We start from the raw sequence: 20,929 nt of genomic DNA on the forward strand, positions 1-20,929 counted from the left end.
TAAAATTCTATTTTATTTACATTTTATCAGAATGGCATGTTGAAAATTATTTGTAGACTTTTTAATAATGAATGTTAAAAGTTTTACTGATTTTAAAACACTGGAGCCCATTTAATTAGTGCTGAGCAGCTTTTTGCATCTTTCTAATGTTATTCTGACATTTGTCTTTGGAGCTCAGAGTCCTGCAGGCTGGAAGTCCTCTTACCATCTCCATCATTTCCACCTCAGTGTCTGTTCTTATATCAGGTTTCTTAGTTAATTTATACACTGCCAGTATCTGGATCCTCTACTCCACTTTTAATGATGATGTCTAAAATTAATGTCCGGCTCACTATGGTGGTGATCACAGAATTGGGCTCTGGTTAAATACCCGAATGACCCCAGATCCAATGACCAGGCCAAGTGATGCTTTCTGTTTGTTTTAATAAGCAGATTTAAGTCTCTGTATGTGTGTGGTTCTACAATCAATAATAAATGAATAAAAACACAAATTATAATCTGATGTAATCACAACCTCTCATGTCAATAGATTACACAAATCATTGCAGCCACATGCTGTCTAGTAAACCTAACAGGCCTTTATTTGGAGCCCAAACTACATCTGGGAACAAATTAAAACTGTTTCATCTTTTTCCTGTGTTGTGCTTCAATCACTGATAATGTGGAGATCAGGCAAACAAGGCAACTAAACATAATCAGAATCACCAACTGAAGGGGAAAGGCTAGTTTAGTTATCCATATCTGCTGTCAGCTAAAATGAGCTGACAGGAAAGATCCAGAACAGTAAACCTACTTAAGAAATTATTCTGATTGGATAAAATACAAAACTCAGCAGTCTTAAGAGCGCACACAGTCAGAAAATACAACATAGACTGCTTCCAAAACTCAGCTTATAAAGATCCTCACTGCTTCCAGAAACACAATTTTTTAAATCTCTTCTAACAGGACCCCTAGTGGTGAGCCTGGAAACCGCAACACGGGGTGTGGGGGGGGTTAAATCGAGGAGGCTTTGATTTATGATCTGGGGTCATAAATCAGTCTGATCAAACTTTGTCATAAAATATCTCTACACCTTTATTCCTCCATACCTGAGAGCTTTCAGTCTCCAGAGTGGATCCTTCAGTCCAGCCGACAGCAGCTTCACTCCTGAGTCTCCTGGATGATTGTAGCTCAGGTCCAACTCTTTCAGATGGGAGGGGTTGGAGCTCAGAGCCGAGGCCAGAGAAGCACAGCCTTCCTCTGAGACCAGACAGCCTGACAAGCTGCAGACACACAATTTAACACAAGATGTTGAGATGAGAAAGTAGTGATCAAGAAACTGCTGCTTAGCAGGTTTTAATTAATATAAACTATAAATCACACCGTATTTTGTTCTGTAGATAACAAAAAGTAACATCTGACATTTAAACAGATGAATCCTGACTAGAGCTCCACTAAGATGGAAACTCTGCAAACTGACGCAAGCTCTGCAGAAGGTTCTGGCTTTAACCAAACCTCAAACTCGACATAAAATACCAAAGATAAACTGGTGGTCCCAGTAGAACCTCTGTTCTGGTGTTTAGATAACTTTAATCTCATTGATGGAGTCAAGAATTGAAGCTGAGATAAGGAATTAAGCTGTGGTTTGGATCAGTAGCGTCAGCAGCGTATGGTGAGCAAATATTTCACACTTGCAGAATCAGCAGAATGCTTTGAGACATCTCCCATCTGAGGTCAGATCCAGTGTGATCTCTTTCTTCCACTCTTTATTAAACATTTCCCCATTTTTTCCCAACTTACTGCATCTTATTCTCTTTCTGTCTCATCACTAGTTTCCCTGTCGCTCTGGACTCTGGCCTGCATGTGTTTGGGGTGTACTGAGTGGGGTGCGTGTACTGCGTGGGATCAGATTCAAACCTTTCTTTCATGAGACGGTAAGAAGATTATTTTCCAGCATTTTTCTTTTTCAAATGCAATTGCTTCAAGCCGCTTGCAAGCTTCAAAATTTAAACCCGATTTAAAATGCTGCAATTTTTTTTTAAATAAGAGAGAAAGCACTGCAAAACTGTGACCTACAAAATAGAAATTAAAAAACTATGAAAATTATTATATTTAATCCTTAAAGCAAATAAAACCGGATTCGCAATGCAGAACAGTAACTAAAGTTTAAGTTTAAATTACATTTAATTAAAAGAAAATTAATTAAATTACATTTTCAGCTGAAATACGGGCTCTCCTGCTGGGACGAGGGGGAGCTGAATGATTTTTACCTGGAAAACAAAACACCTCTTGTCAAGGGGGGGACGTAGGGCTTCCCACGAATGTAGTGGGTGAAAGCCGCAGGTGTGCTTAAAGCATCTGACTTCTTTCTAGACGTAGGAAGATTTGAAAAGGAGAATTCTCTCCCATTATACCGGAACGGCCAATAAATGTGAAGCCTTTCATTTGGTTGGTCGACCTCGCAGAGGACAATTAAAAATAATAAAAATAAAATGAAAAAAGGGTCTGGAAGCAGAGAAGTCCATATAAAGGGTCAAAGGCAAAGTTTCCAGGCCAAGCCTTGCCCCAGGGTGAGACGTTCGATTTCATACTGAAAAAGTATGAGCCTGAAAGCATGACATGCCTAAATAATTGGATTAAACATGCAGATTTCTCACGAGGGGGTTCATTTAATATTGCAGTACTAAAAAGGGTTAAGAAAAAAATAAAAGAACAAGAAAATAAATTAGAAATGAAAAAGAAGAACTATTGGGGATACGGAGACAACGGGCATGCTTTAAATGTTGGAAAGATGAAGCAGAGAGACGGCAAAGAAAACAACATAGTAAATGGTTGGCAGGGAGACTGGATGTGACTGGAAACGTGTGTGGTCAAGAAGACAATCGCTCTGTCACCTCCGCTTCTACTGTCCCAAATGTCGAGACCGACTCTGACGCTTCTGCAACCCACACACACACACACACACACACACACACGCACATGCACAGAGCAGTGGCTGCAGCTGAGCGGGCTGTTTTAGCATCACGTGACATTGTGGGCTATTCTGAATTTACAGTGCTTGTTCCTCACAACATTGCCATCATTCTTTTAGAACAAAAGAGTTCAAATCTTTCTGGTGTACCTCTGGCTGAGGTACTGTTGGGATTAATGTTTATACGTCATTAACCGATTTATCTTGTTACGATGTAGTAATGTAAGCTTACTCACATGATAGCTTAATCATGTCTGTGCAAAGAACCAGAAGAGACTCTGTTTCTTCGCTTCCTGAAACAAGAAGAATCAGCTACAAGATTATGTGCTGACTGGACGTGATTGCTCAGTTGTGTATGTTTGTTGACAACTGAGGCTGTAAACTATCTGTATCCCCACCCCTCAGTACAGCATTAGTCATGTAACTAGGGAAACGCCCCAAACTTAATAAAATCTGAGTGGGTTGGAGATTGTTGTAAGATACTGGAGACAACAATAAAGACCGCAACAATGGCTGCTCGGTAACTTGTTTACTGGAAAACACAGGACATGAACTTCCTTGTTGGTGACTGCTGCTAACCAATGGGTACAGAGAACATGCAGCGCCCCTAGAGGCACACCAATACATTACATCTCCCCTTCTTCAGCTTATTTGTGGGGACTCCATAGCAGATTAAATAACTGAAGGTTTCTTACACAAATTTTAAAGCCAAAAATAAACAATATTCAAGACCCTTCCAACTTATTAGTGTCAAGTCAAAAACAAAAACACTACAATTGACATTTTCTTTAACTATTCAGGAGTAACTTGAGTCTATTACCAAATATTGAAAGCTATCAACAAACAGTTGAGCCTACAGGCTCATTTTACTACTGAACTCATCTAACTCATGACAAGCAGCAACTACAAATCCAGTCTCTCGGGAGGTTTAACTACTCTGCCAAGCTTAGTGGTGTAAAGCCGAGAAGGCTGAGGTTGACCCACATTCAAGGGTTCCTTGGCAGGTGATGCTGAAGACTCAACTAGGGAAGGACTCAATTCCTTTTGTTCTGGTAGGATATCAGGGAACTCCTCCCAGGGCTCATCTGGCACGAGGTGACGTGACTGATTCGCTTTTTCAGTGTTTTTGCGAAGGTGCTGACAGTTCCTGCGGAACTCCTTGCCACCAGAATTGACAATGTAAGACCTGGGTGTGCTGCTATGTTGCTGGATGACAACAGCTGGAGACCACTTGTAGTGGCCAGGGTAGGTCTGCATTCGGACTTCTTCTCCTGGTACCAGCGCAGAGCGAGCGTCCATTGTCCTGCCTTTGTCATAGTAGTACTTCTGGGATGCTTTGGACCTATTGAGTAGGTGTCTGACTTTCAAAGAGTTGTAGGCCTTGGGGACAAGCAGTTGTTGAGCTGCAGGAAGTTTGTTTCTGGGTCTTCTGCCCATGAGCAGCTGCGCTGGGGACAACTCCACTGCCTCTAGTGGAGTTGTTCTATAGTCAAGCAATGCCAGATGTTTGTCTGAAGCTTTGTTCCACAGTCTTTTAACTGTTTGTACTGCTCGTTCGGCCTCTCCATTTGAGTGAGGTGTGTGAGGTGATGATGTGAGGTGTGATATGCCGTAGTTCTCACAAAAGTCTCTAAACTCCTCTGACACATACTGGGGCCCGTTGTCAGTTCGTAAGACAGTAGAAGTCCCATGACGACTGAACTGTGACTTCAGTATTTCGATGGTGGTGCAGCTTCGCTGATCCTTGAGCTCATCCACTTCAATGAATTTGGAAAAGTAATCCACTAGAAGAATGAAGTGCTTGCCCTCAAACTCAAAGATATCAGAAGCCACTAGCTCAAATGGCAATTCTGGGGTTTCTGTTGACTTTAGAGGCAACCTTGGTAGTTTGTTTTGAAACTCGGCCCATTTGCTGCAATTCTTCACTACCTCCTCTATCTCTGCACTCATGCCCGGCCAGTAGAGCACTTCCCATGCTCTCTGCTCGCTTTTCACAATTCCTAAATGCGACTGGTGTATGAGTTTTAACATGTGCTGTCTCATAGTGGGTGGTATTGCTATACGCATCCCTTTGTACACTACTCCATCACATATAGTCAGTTGACTTCTTGAGTCCCAATATGGCTGAACAGTCATTGGGGCCTCTCTCCTGTGCTCCAGCCAGCCTCGCTGAATGATGTGTTGTAGGGAGCTCAGTTCTTTTTTTGTGTATTCTTATAGCTCAGCGTACTTTTCTTCACTTACAGCCACAAAGTTCAGCATGGAAACACATTCCAACTGTTCCAATTCTGGAGTATTGTGTGTCAGTTGTGCTCTGGACAGTGTGTCAGGCAGTTCCATATCTTTCCCTTTCCTGTACTTTACAGTCACATCATACCACTGGATTCGCAGGCGCATCTTCTGTATGCGCATGGGGGCGGAAAGCGGAGATTTCTTAAAAATGTCCTCAAGTGGTTTATGGTCATTAATTACCGTGACTGACTTTCCAAAGATATAGTGATGAAATTTTGTGCATGCATGGACAATAGAAAGCATCTCCTTTTCTATTTGAGCATAGCGGGTTTCCGCATCAGTCAGAGACCTTGAGGAGAATGCAACTGGGTGATCGTCCTGCAAGAGCACAGCACCTAATCCACTGCTGCTTGCATCACAGAAGATCTCAACTGGTTCTGATGGGTCGTAGTACTTAAGTACAGGGGGGTGTGAGCACAGTTCTTTGAGCCTTGCAAAAGCTCTTTTCTGAGCCGGTTGCCACGCAAACTCCACATTGCCTTTCAGAAGCTGACGCAGTCGTGCTTCTTCTTCACTGAGATTTGGTATGAATTTTGACAAATAAGTCACAAACCCTTAAAAGCGGCGAACTCCTTCCTTGTCTGTAGGTTCTGGCATGTCTCTTACTGCTTGGATCTTGGCTGGATCAGGCTTCAGGCCATCAGCAGTCAGTAAATGGCCAATATATGGGACTTGGCTCTGCCGAATGCGACAAATTAAGCTTTAAGTTGTAGCTTGTTGCTCTCTCGATGACTTTGTGTAAGATCTCATTGTGCATCTCAACAGTGGGGGCCGCAATCAAGATGTCATCCATAATGGCCACTGCTCCTGTAATGCCCTCTAGCATGTCATCCATGATCCTCTGATAGATCTCGGGGGCACATTTTATTCCAAACGGTAGCCTCAACCACCTAAACCTACCAATGGGTGTGTTGAAAATTGTCAGGAATGATGATTCTTCATCTAACTCAATCTGTAGGTACCCCGACTTGGCAACTGAGAATATTCGTGCTCCAGGCACAGATGACACAACCTCTTCAAAGGTGCGCATGGGGTAATGTTCTCTTTTGATTACTTTATTTAGATCACTGGGGTCTATGCAAATTCTTAACTTGTCTCCCCGAGAGACCGCCACCATTGAACTGACCCACTCAATGGGCTGCTGGACCTTTTTGATATAGCCATTTTCTTCCATTTCATGCAATTTCTGTATAATCTGTCCCTTGAGTGCAGCGGGCTGTCTGTGCACGGGCTGGACAATACCTTTAGCATTGGGCTCTATTTTGATTGTGTACTTCCCTGCTAGAGTCCCTGTGGTGCGAACAAGCTCAGGAAAGTCACATAGGCCTTCAGGAACAACGTCTCGTCTGCTAACGCCCTCCACAGGCGTGTTCGCTTCAGCTTCCGCAGTATTTTGTAAGGAGTTCAGCCTTGCTATCAAACCTAAAGCTTCAGCCGTGGATCCGCTGAGCACGCTTTCCTGTGCACTTTCCACAATTTCAAACTCAGCCTCCGTGGCATGTTGTTTGTAATGCACTGATAAATCTACAGCAGCTACTGGCTTGAGTTTATGATTAGAGTAGGAGCGCAACAGCTTGATAGAACGCTTCAATTCACCAGTGTGCACGAGTTTTTGGTAACTGTCAAGAGTCAATCTGTTGCACCTAGCACCAGTATCTATTTTGAACTGGACTCTTTGTGAAAGAATCATCAAATGCACCGACCATTTATCCACAGTTAATGCAGCTGTCAGAAGCACAACATCCATTAGGCTAATGTTCAGTATTTCATCATCAATCTCCTCCAGTGCCTACACATTTAGTGTGTGAGCAGCACGTTTACGGCACACTGCCATCCTGTGGTTGGGTCTGTGGCAGTAAGAGCATGTAGAGCCCTTGGCTGGGCACTTGCCCTCGTTCCATTTGTGATCAGGATGCTTGTCGCAGCTACCACAAAAAGCTGGGGGCTTGGACTGAGTGAACTTGCGATATGGGTAACGAGTTTTCCTACTTTGGCTAGAATGCTTAGGTTGAACACTTTGTGCTACAGTGGACACTTGAGAACATGTAACATCATCTCAAACTATTTTCAGCTGTTTCTGAGACATCTCATATTGTTGTGGAATCTCAATGGCCTTGGCTAACGTTAATTCCTCTCCTTTATCTAGTAGTCTTTCTTGCACTCGTTTTTCACACACTCCCGCGATAATCGCGTCAATCAGCATGTTGTCGGGATCAGCATAGGCACAATCCATTAACAGTAGCGTAAATCCTTAACGAAATGGTCAAAGCTTTCACTTACGCCTTGTTTCCTTTGCTTGAAGCGATGGTGAGCTATCCTCTTGTTCTTCCTTGGCCTGATATACTTCTCAAACTTTTCCAGTACTTTTCCAGGATCTTCCTTCTCTCCGTCAGTCCAGGAGAGCGTTTTGTAAATTTCTCTGCCTTGTCCGCCTATCCACGTACCCAGCCAGCCGGCTTGCTGCTTCGCTGTCAGGTCGGATAAAGGTCCATCAAAAACGAAATTAACGTGGCTCCGAAAGCGGATTCGTAAATTCCTGATATAGATCAGTCGCTTCCCAGTCAATTGTTGGGTGCTCAAACTGCGGGGTAGCCATGCTACACTTCTGACACCATGTAAGATACTGGAGACAACAATAAAGACCGCAACGATGGCTGCTCGGTAACTTGTTTACTGGAAAACACAGGACATGAACTTCCTTGTTGGTGACTGCTGCTAACAAACGGGTACAGAGAACATGCAGCGCCCCTAGAGGCACACCAATACATTACAATTGTAACTGCACGGTCTCTTCCTACTCTCCTCAAAAATGAAACCAAACTAATTGTCGTTGTGCCTTTCTTTCCCTGTGTAGTATGATGTTCTAGGTGCTTAGACCTGACAGGTACACTTCAATCTTACTGGATTTGCCAAATATCACTGTGAAGAGGTGTAATGTGCTGAATCCAGCTACACTTCTTCCCACTCCCGAGGATGGGGAACCGCAAAACTGTGTGTCAATATAGTAATCTTAGCTAATGTTCTAAGGCCAAGGTAGTCTGCATTGTAAATGCAGATGAATTTAGCTAATGTCCTTAACTCTGATAGAAACAGAGACACAGAGTCTATATATATGGCCTACGTGTTTCTGTGTTGCTGTTTTGTTTACACTGGTCAAGCTAGTTAAGTTGGTGCAGTGATTTTATTCTGAAATTCACCAGAACTTTATCCTGTCTAGCATCCAATGTTTCCCGTTTAGCTCTTGGAATTCAGGAGCATGATCTGGGGACCACTTTGGCACCCGGTCAAACTTGCTTCTTGCTGAATATTTTGCAGCTCCATATGGCCTCGGTAACCGGACACACAACCGCACACAACCGATGTGAGTTGACACATTGGTTTTTAATTAATTGGGTTCCTTGCGGCACCGACACTGGATCTACACTGCATTCAATGTGAGCCCAGGGTTCCCCTAACCCTACAACTATGTGTCGTTTTTCCAGAGAGAGAAGGAGCTGTGTCTGCAGGCAGTGACATCCTTTGTGTTAACTGTAAGTATGATTATGGCTGAAAACCTTTTATATTGTTGGTAATATTATATAGTGAAACAAGTGTGGCAATGTTGAAAAATTGTAATTGTGAGAAATCATTGTTATATAATGTATCTACATTTTAAAAGAGATTCTGGGTAATCTTTAGATCAAGGACATTAATGCATTAAAACAGAAACAAATAAAAGTTACATTTTTCACCCATTCTGTTGGAATGGAGGAGAAGGAGGTGGGGGTGGGGTTGTTCATTCTTCAAAGGTGGTGAAAAATAAAACATTTGAGAACCACTTACATATGGTGAGTCTGGGCCTGGATTGTATCCATAGGGAGTAAAGGTACAACAATAAAAGTTGACAAATCTATCATTGGACTAACATTTCCATCATGTTTTTAGCAGGTAATGGACAGAAATATGGTCTCAACAGGATGGAGAACTTTGTACCTGAGAGTTTCCAGTCTGCAGTTTGGACTCTCCAGTCCAGCAGAGAGAAGCTTCACTCCTGAATCCTGCAGGTTGTTGTTCCTCAGGTCCAGTTCTCTGAGACTGGAGGACAGGGAGCTGAGAACTGAGGACAGAGCTTCACAGCTTCTCTCTGAGAGGTTACAGCCACTCAGTCTGAGGAGACAGGGAGAAACATCTGTTATTAAACAATTAATCAGAAACATAGTTTATTTCTTTACAGTCACCAATGTTTTCCTTGGAAAGATCGATGGATCTGCCTGATTTTACACGTCGTATTTTTCCTTTTATTGTGAACTAGTTCATTATAAATAAACTACCTTTACGTGCAATTTAGGATGCCGAGATGAAGAAAAAGTTAGGAGGCTCAGAGAAACTGTGAATAAAAACAACAACTTCCATTTTTAGGCACTTGCTGCCAAATGAGCAAAAATAACAGAAATGTTTGTAGCAGGGCTGTCAACAGCTGCCATAGCTGATGGTGATGGTGGCGGTGACATCAGGTCTCTAGCCACAGCAACATGTAGCAGAACCTGCAGTAAGCTGGGCTGCTTTCAGAACACAAGGCTGTGTAATGAGCAGGTTAAAGCAACCCAACCATTTAGTAAGTCTGATACAATTATACAACATCAACACATGAATCTTAGCAAATGTTCTAAGGCCAAGGTAGTCTGCATTGTAAATGCAGATGAATTTAGCTAACGTCATTAACTCTGATAGAGACAGAGACAGAGTCTATATATATGGCCTTCGTGTTTCTGTGTTGCTGTTTTGTTTACACTAGTCAAGCTAGTTAAGTTGGTGCAGTGGTTTTATTCTGAAATTCACCAGAACTTTATCCTGTCTAGCGTCCAACGTTTCCCGTTTAGCTCATGAAATTTAGGAGCATGATCTGGGGACCGCTTTGGCGTCCGGTCAAACTTCCTTCTTGCTGAATATTTTGCAGCTCAGCACGGCCTCGGTAACCGGACACAACCGATGTGAGTTGACACATTGGTTTGTGTTGACTGTAGGTACAATTAGCGTTAAAAACCTTTTATATTGTTGTTAATATTATATAGTTAAAGAAGTGTGGCAATGTTGAAAAATTGTACCTGTGAGAAACTATTGTCATATGATGTATTCAAATTTTAAAAGGGATTCTGGGTAATCTTTTGAACAGCAGATTTAATGCATCGAAATATAAAACAATAAAAGTAAATGTTTTGGCCCATTATGTTGTGTTGGGGGATTCATGTGGGCACAAAAGAAAACATTTGAGAATCACTCTTACATGGAAAGTCTGCACCTAGTTTCTATTCATAGAGAATAAAGGTCAGATGAAAGTTGACAAATCTATCATTGAACTACAATTCCATCATGTTTTAGCAGGTAATGGACAGAAATCTGGTCTCAACAGGATGGAGAACTTTGTACCTGAGAGTTTCCAGTTTGCAGGTTGGACTCTCCAGTCCAGCAGAGAAAAGCTTCATTCCTGAATCCTGCAGGTTGTTGTTACTAAGGTCCAGTTCTCTGAGACAGGAGGACTGGGAGCTGAGAACTGAGGACAGAGCTTCACAGCTTCTCTCTGAGAGGTTACAGCCACTCAGTCTGAGGAGACAGGGAGAAACATCTGTTATTAAACAATTCATCAGAAATATTTTTTTATTTCTTTGCAGTCACCAATGTTCTCCTTGGAAGGACTGATGGATTTGTCTGATTTTATACATCTTTATGTCTCCCTTTATTTTGAACTGGTTTATTATAACTAAACTGAAGCAACGTGAATCAATATTTACCTCATTAGCAGATTTCTCATTATCAGAAATAAAAGCAGCAACAATCTGTGTCCTTACAGAGCTTTGTTGGAGGCTTTAACCACTGGCAGCAGCCTCAGGAGAACTTCCTCTGAAGCAGAGTATTTCTTCAGGTCAAACACATCCAGATCTTCTGCTGATGACACTAAGATGAAGCCCAGAGCTGACCACTGAGCAGGAGACAGTTTATCTGTGGAGAGACTTCCTGAACTCAGAGACTGTTGGATCTCCGCCACTAGAGAACGATCCTTCAGTTCATTCAGACAGTGGAACAGATTGATGCTTTTGTCTGCAGACACATTCTCACTGATCTTCTCCTTGATGTACTGAACTGTTTCCTGATTGGTCTGTGAGCTACTTCCTGTCTGTGTCTGCAGACCTTGTAGGAGTCTCTGATTGGTCTGCAGTGAAAGTCCCAGGAGGAACCGGAGGAACAAGTTCAGGTGTCCATTTGGACTCTGTAAGGCCTGATCAACAGCTGTCTGGTGAAAAGACTTTGGTTTAGGTTTCTTAGAAAATGAAGACTTTTTAAATGTTTGTTTTTTTATCAGATTGATACCAAAGGTGGTGAAGGTCAGATGAACATGAAGAGCAGCCAGAAACTCCTGAACACTCAGATGGACGAAGCAGAACACCTTGTCCTGGTACAGCCCTCTCTCCTCTTTAAAGATCTGTGTGAACACTCCTGAGTACACTGAGGCTGCTCTGATATCGATGCCACACTCTGTCAGGTCTGATTCGTAGAAGATCAGGTTTCCTTTCTGCAGCTGATCAAAAGCCAGATTTCCCAGAGACTCAATCATCTTCCTGCTCTCTGGACTCCATTGTGGATCTGTTTCAGCTCCTCCATCATACTTGACCTTCTTCACTTTGGTCTGAACCACCAGGAAGTGGATGTACATCTCAGTCAGGGTGCTGGGCAGCTCTCCTCCCTCTCTGGTCTCCAACACGTCCTCCAGAACCGTAGCAGTGATCCAGCAGAAGACTGGGATGTGGCACATGATGTGGAGGCTTCTTGATGTCTTCATGTGGGAGATGATTCTCCTGGCCTGCTCCTCATCTCTGAATCTTTTCCTGAAGTACTCCTCCTTCTGTGGGTCAGTGAACCCTCTGACCTCTGTCACCATGCCAACACACTCAGGAGGGATCTGGTTGGCTGCTGCAGGTCGTGTGGTTATCCAGAGGCGAGCAGAGGGAAGCAGTTTCCCCCTGATGAGGTTTGTCAGCAGAACATCCACTGAGGTGGACTCTGTAGCATCAGTCAGGATCTCCTGGTTCTGGAAGTCCAGAGGAAGTCGACTCTCATCCAGACCATCAAAGATGAACAGAACCTGGAAGTGTTCAAAGCTGCAGATTCCTTTGGTTTCAGTAAAGAAGTGATGAACAAGGTCCACCAAGCTGAACTTTTTCTCTTTCAGCACATTCAGCTCTCTGAAGGTGAATGGAAATATGAAGTGGATGTTCTGGTGGGCTTTGTCTTCAGCCCAGTCCAGAGTGAACTTCTGGGTTAAGACTGTTTTCCCAATGCCAGCCACTCCCTTTGTCATCACTGTTCTGATTGGTTGATCTCTTCCAGGTGGGACTTTAAAGATGTCTTCTTGCCTGATGGTTGTTTCTGGTCTGTGTGGTTTCCTGGATGCTGTTTCAATCTGTCTGACCTCATGTTCATCATTGACCTCTCCAGTCCCTCCCTCTGTGATGTAGAGCTCTGTGTAGATCTGGTTCAGAAGGGTTGGACTTCCTGCTTTAGCGATCCCCTCAAACACACACTGGAACTTCTCCTTCAGACCAGATTTAAGTTTATGTTGACAAACTGCAGCAAGATGTTCTAAATGAACACAAAAAGTGAAATCAGGAAGGAAACAACATGATCTTCTGCAGATGATCTGGATAAATGTGATTCCATCTCTTCAGACATCAGTAAATGTGTGATTTATCCATCAGGTTAAATCTTTGTAGAAATCCTCTTACTGCTCTGCAGATGATCAGCCAGCTCCTCCTGCTTCATCCTCCTCAGGAAGTTCACTGTGATCTTCATCAGTGCCTCTCTGTTGCTCCTCCTCTGCTCTTCATCCTCACCTTCCAACCCCTCCTCCTCATCTCTCTGACTCTCTGAGCAGTCTGGGTCATCTGGACTCAGAACCTTCTGGATCTTCTTCAGCTCCTTCTTCACAAAAGTGACAATGTTGTCCTCCAGCAGCTGGAACAGAATAATACAGGAAGGACACATCAGACTGAAATCATGGAGCTTTGAAGGTCATGAGAGGTCAAGCCCAGGATGCATGCTGGGAAATTGATTGAAAATTGAAAACCCCAAAATTCTCAGGCCTAAAATTAGAAGCCTGATTTAGCAGTTACTGGAAAAAGTCCATCTTACCAGCTGAAGGCCGTAGAAAAAGTTGTATTAGGTTTAATTATTTTATTTTCTTCCTATGCCAAATTAAATCAGCTAATCAAGATATCAATCAATCAGAATTGTGGGTATTAATGAATAATATTTTTAAGAGTGTGGTGGTTGTGATGTTTCTGAATAATAATGCAAAATGGTTGCACTGGTTCTGATCCGATCGTGAATCATTTACACCGTCTCTCAGATGCTAAGGTACTCTTTCACACGGCTTAGCTGCTCTGAGATGCTGCTGTACTATCATGCTAATTTCATTTTCCCCCACATTGTTCTTTAAATATGCTAATGTGTTTTTCACCATTTAACTTGAATATTTCAGATTTTTTACCTTAATGTGCTGTATTATCAATAATTGTGCATAACTTACTCTGGTATTTATCCTTCCTTTTATTTTTGGTCTTTCTTATAAACCTCATTCTCTGTTGCTTTAGAACTAACTTTAGATTAGATTAGATTTACATATTTAAAACGGGACAGTGCAATTTTATAAAACACATGACATGACAATTCATGAGTTAAGAAAACAATATCAACCAAAGGCTCCTTTTCATCTGTAGTCCTCTGGTCATGATGTTAAAAAAGCAATAAAATACAGGAATATAATTACAACAACAAAAACACAGTTTAGACATGAGATTGAACTCGACAGATCCTGACACAAAGACAACAAAACACTACTGCTGAGAAAATAAAGACAATACAATACACCACAATACAGTAAAAATATACAAATACAGCACAACCGATGTAGTTTTAGTGTTGACAGATGTATATATCTACGCCTTATAAATTAATATTTGTCTGATTTCATCTGGTAATTAGTTTCATTCCCTGGCTCCTCTCACAGACCGACTGACTGACTGTATGCTGAGGAAAACCCCTGCTTAAATCGGACTGCGACGGAGTCAGAGACTGTCTGCAGGACATCAGGCCTCCGACCCGACCACATGCTGCTGCAGAGCTAACGCTAGCCCACCAACAACAAGCCAAAAACTTCCCTCCTTCAACGTTCCTTCCGTGAATGGCCAAACTGGACAGAACTGACACGAGACAAAGGACAGGTTTGGACAGGGAGCTGAGGGTGAAGTAAAAAGGTTTATTGGGAAATGTCTATAACTTGTTGGACACATGGTGCTTTAGAAAAAGGCTAACAGAGGTAGCTCACGCTAGCCTTAATGCTATTAGCCTCGCTAACATCCGGTCCGGGACATTTCAAAAGGAGTTTGTTTTAAAGCACAAAGCTTAATCGTTCGGCTCCGCCATCCTTCGATGGTGCTATGAGCCTTATCCCTGCATTATTATTGAATATTAATGTTGGTAAAGGCAATTTTGATAACTTTATGTTGTAACCTCTTAGCCACCGATTTGCTACAGCAACCCCAGACACCCGGAGGGAGAATCGCATTAACAAACTCAGTCTTAAGGGTTTAAATGATTTTACTGGGCAAATCAGTAACCAGAATGTTATTTTCTCAAAATAATGTTCTGGTTAACTTGTGCGTTGCATTGTGAATGGGTTGAAACACATGTCAAATGTTGTTCTGAATTAGTAAAGCTAATTTAACCACGATTCACATTCTCTAAGGTGAACTTTGGTTCTTTAACTTAAAATATTTCATCAAATAATGTTTTGTTTACCACAGGATTCGCATTGTGAATGGATTGAAACATATGCCAAATGTTTTAAACTCCACTCCATGTTTTTGTTTATCAGATCTACAGTGAACAAGGATTCAACGAATTATCTGATTATGATCAACCACTTTTGTTTTGTCTTTTATTTGTTTTTGCGTGTAAATAGTTCCTTAGCTTCTTTTTCACCTTCATTTTGTTTAGTTAAGTTGGATGGATGGATGGATGGATGGATGGATGGATGGATGGATGGATGGATGGATGGATGGATGGATATATATATATTATACAGATTGGTCAAAAATTTCCTATATAAGGAAACCAGTTGATTGCTTCCAAGTCCCGACAAGCAGCATTCACTCCTGGAGAACCGTAGAGCCACAGGGAGAGTCGTCTGCATTGTACATGGCTTTGCAGCAATCCCTCATACTGAGCAAGCATGAAGCGACAGTGGAAAGAAAAACTCCCCATTAACGGGAAGGAAAAACCTCCAGTAGAACCAGGCTCAGTACGAACGGTCATCTGCCTCGACCCACTGGGGATTACAGAAGACAGAGCAGAGACACAACAAGAGAGACAAACAAGCACAGAAGCTCACATTGATCTAGTAATCTGTTCTACATTAGATGGTAGTAGCGGGTGAGCCGTCTTCTCTGGATGATGTCACAGTTAACGCCAGACCAGGTGTACCTACTATGAAGAAAAAGAGAGAGAGCAAAAAGTTAAAAGCTGAAATGACGACAGTCATTTCAATGTAATACAATGCAAAACTGGAGAACAGTAGACTGAAGAACAGTAGAAATCAGTAGAGTGAGAAAATTAGACCCTGATGTCCTCCAGCAGCCTAGGCCTATCACAGCACAACTATAGAGATAGCTCAGGGTATGAGCCACTCTAACTATAAGCTTTGTAACAAGAGCAACAAACAAGCACAGAAGCACACATTGATCCAGTAATCTGTTCTACATTAGATGGTAATATCATGAGATCATGAGAGCTTCTGTTGGTTTTGCTTAAAAACATTCTGACTGTTTTGGAGACATTAAGTTGTAGACAGTACTTTTGCAGCCATGTTGTCACGTGACTTCTTAATTTGGCTGCAACAATGTCTTTAGAATGACCACGAGCAATTAAAACTTTATCATCTGCATACATAATACATTCAACTTCAGGAGGCGAAACAGAGGGCAAATCATTAATATAAAGACTAAATAAAAGGGGGCCTAAAATGTATCCCTGAGGAACTCCTGATGCCAGTTTGAGTGCCTTAGATTTATTCTTATTAATTGAAACACACTGAGAATGATTGTTTAAATAGGATTCAATCCATCTCATTGCAGTAATGGAGAAATTAAGCTTTGCAAAAAGAACTGAATGATTTACTGAATCAAATACTTTCCTAAGGTCCAGAAATACTGCTCCTACAACACCACCCAAACCTAGAGATGCTTTTGTTTTCTCTACAAACAGACACATGGCCATCTCAGTGGAATGATTGGCCCAAAAGCCAAACTGTATGGAGTGGAGCAAGGAGCTGTTATCTAAATGATGGACAATTTGTCCAGGGACCCATTTTCTTTAATTTGTGAAAAAGTGGGAAGAATCCTTATTGGTCAATAATTGTTTAAAGATGTTAAATCACCAGATTTGAATACTGGAGTAACTAAAGCAGATTTCCAAGCATCTGGGAAGGGTGGAAGAGAGGAAATAAAACTGGCAAGAACTGAACCAGGTCTTTGAACATACTGATATCCATTCCAAAGGGATCTTTAGCCTTAGAGGATTTAAATGAGTTTAGAATATTTAGACATTTTGTCCCAGTGATGTTTTTAATGAAAAAGAAAGCAGTGGCCACTACTGGATATACTTTGTCAAGATTAGTTTGTTTTTTCATTACTATAAACTATGTGTAACTTTGTGTCTTTGCCACTGCCTCGCCAGAATTTCCCCATTGTGGAACAATAAAGCAATTTTCACATTTTATATCATAAAGAAATGTGCTGTAAGAGGCAGTGAGTCACATAGAAGACAATGTTACATAAATGTAAAGATAAGAAGAGTGCAATTTGAAGCAACTTATGTTTAACTGTCTGAATATTGTTAAAAATAAATTCAATAAAGAATATGATTTATGAGATGAGACATTCAAGGTTAAAATGATGGAAAGATGCCTTTGAAGTGTGCAGCTAACCCAAACAGTAACAATTAAACTCCTGAACAATCAAAGTAAGCAGTCGTCAAAGTTGCCGGCTGGATGGAGGAATTTGATGATGGAGCAGAAGAACAGCTTCAGAGGAATTCAGCATCCTTTGCAGCAGAAAGCTGCACATCAGTTAGTTTTCTTTGAATATGAATTTTAAAAAAATCTGTAACAAATACAAGGCAGGAAAAATCTGCCTATTTTAGAGCAGAATATGTTATAATCAAATTTTCCTTGAATAATTCCATAATACTGTGAATGCTGTTAAAATAAGAAAAGACTGCAGTATTGTCCTAAATTAAAAACATTTCAGAAGTAATGAAGGATAGAAAAGCTGAATGCAGCTCTCTGGTAAACTTTAAGGAGTTAGAGGAGGTGGAGGTGCTATCCTGGCTGCTAATAAAGAGGATAAAACTGTTCATTAAAATGTTCTAAGTTTTAATGAAAAGCAAACTGAGCTCATACTTTTCCACAAAATAATCTGCTCTTGTGATGCTCCTGGTTTGAGTCTTAGCTCCTTGTCTCCTTATGTGAGATTTTGAAATTTGACCCTCAAATAAGTTAAGTTTTAAAATCTAGCTATTTTCAACTCACACAAGTTGGAAAAGACGTTCTTTCTAGAAAGGATCTTGAAAGAGTCATTCCTGCTTTTATTTCCTCATATCCTGACTATTGTAATGCTCAGTACTTTGGTGTCAGACAGGCTGCTCTCAGCCACCTTTAGCTTGAGCAAAGTGCAGCAACACGTCTTTTAACACGATCTCACAGGCGTGAACACATCACCATGTCCTGGCTGCTCTTCTACACAACTGATTTTAAAATTCTTGTAAATTTGTTGTTCGGTGCTTAAACAGCCTTTCTCTCAGACTTTATTCAACCATATTATCGGGTCTCTAAGGCAGGGGTTAAAGTTCTCCGTCGCTGCGACAAATTTCCGTCATTTGGAAAATGAGCGCAAATTGTTCCGTCTACACTTTTTATTCAAGGTTTTAAACTGAAGTTGCTCTCAACCAGCGAAACTTGACAGAGCCGTAACATTAGCCAATCAGAAAGAGAGTAGGGCGGGTCTTTGCAAAGCGGACATCTGCCAAACTGAGCTTTGTTGGTGCTCAATCATTCTAACTTTTGGAACTAAATCTACAGGGACATAATAATGATCATCCAACTAAGACGGTGCTACAGGACTGTTGGGAGCACCATAAATCTAATTGTAACAGCTTTGGGTTGATTGGGGACATCAAAGCTCACAATTTGGGGTTGACTCAGTTCAAGTACAGTCTTACAGTTCCACAGTCACCAATTCAACCATGGCTATTTATCACACCAGAAGTTGATCTACAGTTGGGGAAACTTCTTAAAAAGGGAAAGACTCCAGAATGGGTTATAGTTAATAATTATTTTGCAAGATTTAAAAATAGTATAATTATATATACAGATGGATCTAAAGATGTCATGTCTCGATTAAGAATTAGTCACACTGGACTTAATAGATCTTTTCAGAATAGGGAAACATGAAACAGGCACTTGTAATTACTGTAATCATATGAAAACAGTGGAACATGTATTATTTGAATGTAATAAGTATTCAGAGGAACGTCAGCACTTAAGGTCGGTACTAAATAGAAAGGAAATAGGATTTTCGATGATAAATCTTTTAGGTAATAAATCAAATTTTGTTAGAATTCAATTAATTAGATTTAAAAAAAAACACTGGGTTATTTAATCGTATTTAGAGTGTGTATGTGTGTGGAGTGTTCTCAATCTTGTTGAAAATAAAAAGTCATCAGAAGCTGGAATTGTTGACTAAGGCTCTTTCTTCGGTTCACCTTGCTGACCCTTGACCTCACTACCTTACACACATATGTGTATGGGCTCGCGGACTTCCTGTTTGCGGTAAGGCGTATTGTGTCACTTCCTGTTGTTGCTGTGTGAACGACGGAGCTTTGCTCCAGGCTCTCTCGCTTTTTATCTTTAAACCTCTTTGCTGTAACATCTGTTTCCAAACATAAGCACTTTTAAAACATTGTCTGTGGCTGCTCATCACGCTTGGGAACTCCTCGTGTTTCACACGGTTTGTTCTTTGGCGTGATAATAGGGCGCTAGCCTAGCTTTAGCCTAGCGTTAGCCTAGCGCTAGCCAAGCCTTAGCCTCATAATGGCTTCTCCGTCTCTGACTAAGTCTCCTATCTGCTGCTCTCTGTGTCAGATGTTCAGTTATTCCTCTGCCTCCTTTAGTGATGATGGTACATGTAATAAATGTAGTGTTTTTGTAGCTTTGGAGGCGAGGGTGTCAGAATTGGAGACCCGGCTCCGTGCTGTTGAAAAACCAGCTGATAGCCGCTCTTTTGCTAGCGCGGAGCCGCATAGAGTAACTTCACGTAGCGAACCTAAAGCAGTAGCACCCGAGCAGCCTGGTAACCAGGCTGGCTGGGTGACAGTTCGTAGGAAGCATAGCTCTAGATTACAGACCCCAGACCACCACCAACCCATCTGCGTTTCTAATAAATTTTCCCCTCTGAGCGACAGTCTCGCCGAGGAGCCGACCTTAATTATTGGCAGCTCCATAATGAGAAATGTGGCACTAAAGAAACCAGGGACCATAGTTAAATGCCTACCAGGGGCCAGAACAGGCGACATAGAATCCTACCTAAAACTACTGGCTAAGGATAAGCGTAAATACAGTAAGATTGTTATTCACGCTGGCGGTAATGACACCCGGTCACGCCGATCAGAGGTCACCAAAGTTGGTGTTGCTTCGGTTTGTGAGTTTGCTAAAACTATGTCGGACTCTGTAATTTTCTCTGGTCCCCTGCCTGATCTGACCAGTGATGACATGTTTAGCCGCATGTCATCATTCAACCGCTGGTTGTCTAGGTGGTGTCCAGAAAACGACGTGGGCTACATTGATAACTGGAGAACTTTCTGGGGAAAACCTGGTCTGATCCGGAGAGACGGCATCCATCCTACTTTGGAGGGTGCAGCTCTTCTTTCTAGGAATCTGGCCGGATTTATTAGTTCTCCTAAATGCTGACAACCCAGGGTCCAGACCAGGAAGCAGAGCCGTAGTTTAACACACCTCTCTGCAGCTTCTGTACTGTTACCCACCCATTATCCTATTGAGACGGTGTCTTTCCCACGGCCAAAACTTAACAGATCAAAAACTGATCTAAAAGGAACAAATCATAAAAATCTAATACAAATCCATACGGATCACTTTGAACCAAAAAATAAAATAATTAAATGTGGTCTATTAAATATAAGGTCTCTCCCTCCGAAGACTTTGTTAGTTAATGAATTGATTTCTGATAATCAGATTGATTTGTTTTGTCTCACAGAAACCTGGCTACAAGAGGACTACGTTAGTGTAAATGAGTCAACCCCCTCCAGTTATTCAAATTTCCACATTCCCAGATCTGTGGGAAGAGGAGGAGGAGTGGCAACTATCTTTCAGTCTGATTTATTAATTAGTCCCAGGCCAACTAATAATTACAGTTCTTTTGAACATTTAACCCTCAGTTTCCCTCATCCAAACTGCAAAGCATTAAATTCTCTTCTGTTTGTTGTTTTGTATCGTCCACCAGGCCCTTACACTCAGTTTTTGGATGAGTTGTCAGATTTCTTATCTGATTTGGTGTTAAATACTGATAAGGTTATTATAGTGGG

At 41.6% G+C, this 20,929-nt stretch overlaps 1 protein-coding gene across 1 annotated transcript in view; it reads right to left on the reverse strand.

Moving 5' to 3' along the window:
• Window positions 1-20,929, reverse strand: part of LOC118564224 (NACHT, LRR and PYD domains-containing protein 3-like) — a 42,574-nt gene that overhangs the window by 15,107 nt on the left and 6,538 nt on the right. Inside the window, exons 2-5 of the mRNA XM_036141638.1 lie at window positions 13,000-13,219; window positions 11,068-12,856; window positions 10,649-10,822; window positions 9,215-9,388 (exon numbers count right to left, since the gene is read on the reverse strand). Coding sequence (XP_035997531.1) covers window positions 9,215-9,388; window positions 10,649-10,822; window positions 11,068-12,856; window positions 13,000-13,219 — 2,357 coding nt within the window. The remainder of the gene's footprint in view (window positions 1-9,214; window positions 9,389-10,648; window positions 10,823-11,067; window positions 12,857-12,999; window positions 13,220-20,929) is intronic.

Source organism: Fundulus heteroclitus, chromosome 9 (assembly GCF_011125445.2).
Source record: "Fundulus heteroclitus isolate FHET01 chromosome 9, MU-UCD_Fhet_4.1, whole genome shotgun sequence".
NCBI lineage: Eukaryota > Metazoa > Chordata > Actinopteri > Cyprinodontiformes > Fundulidae > Fundulus > Fundulus heteroclitus.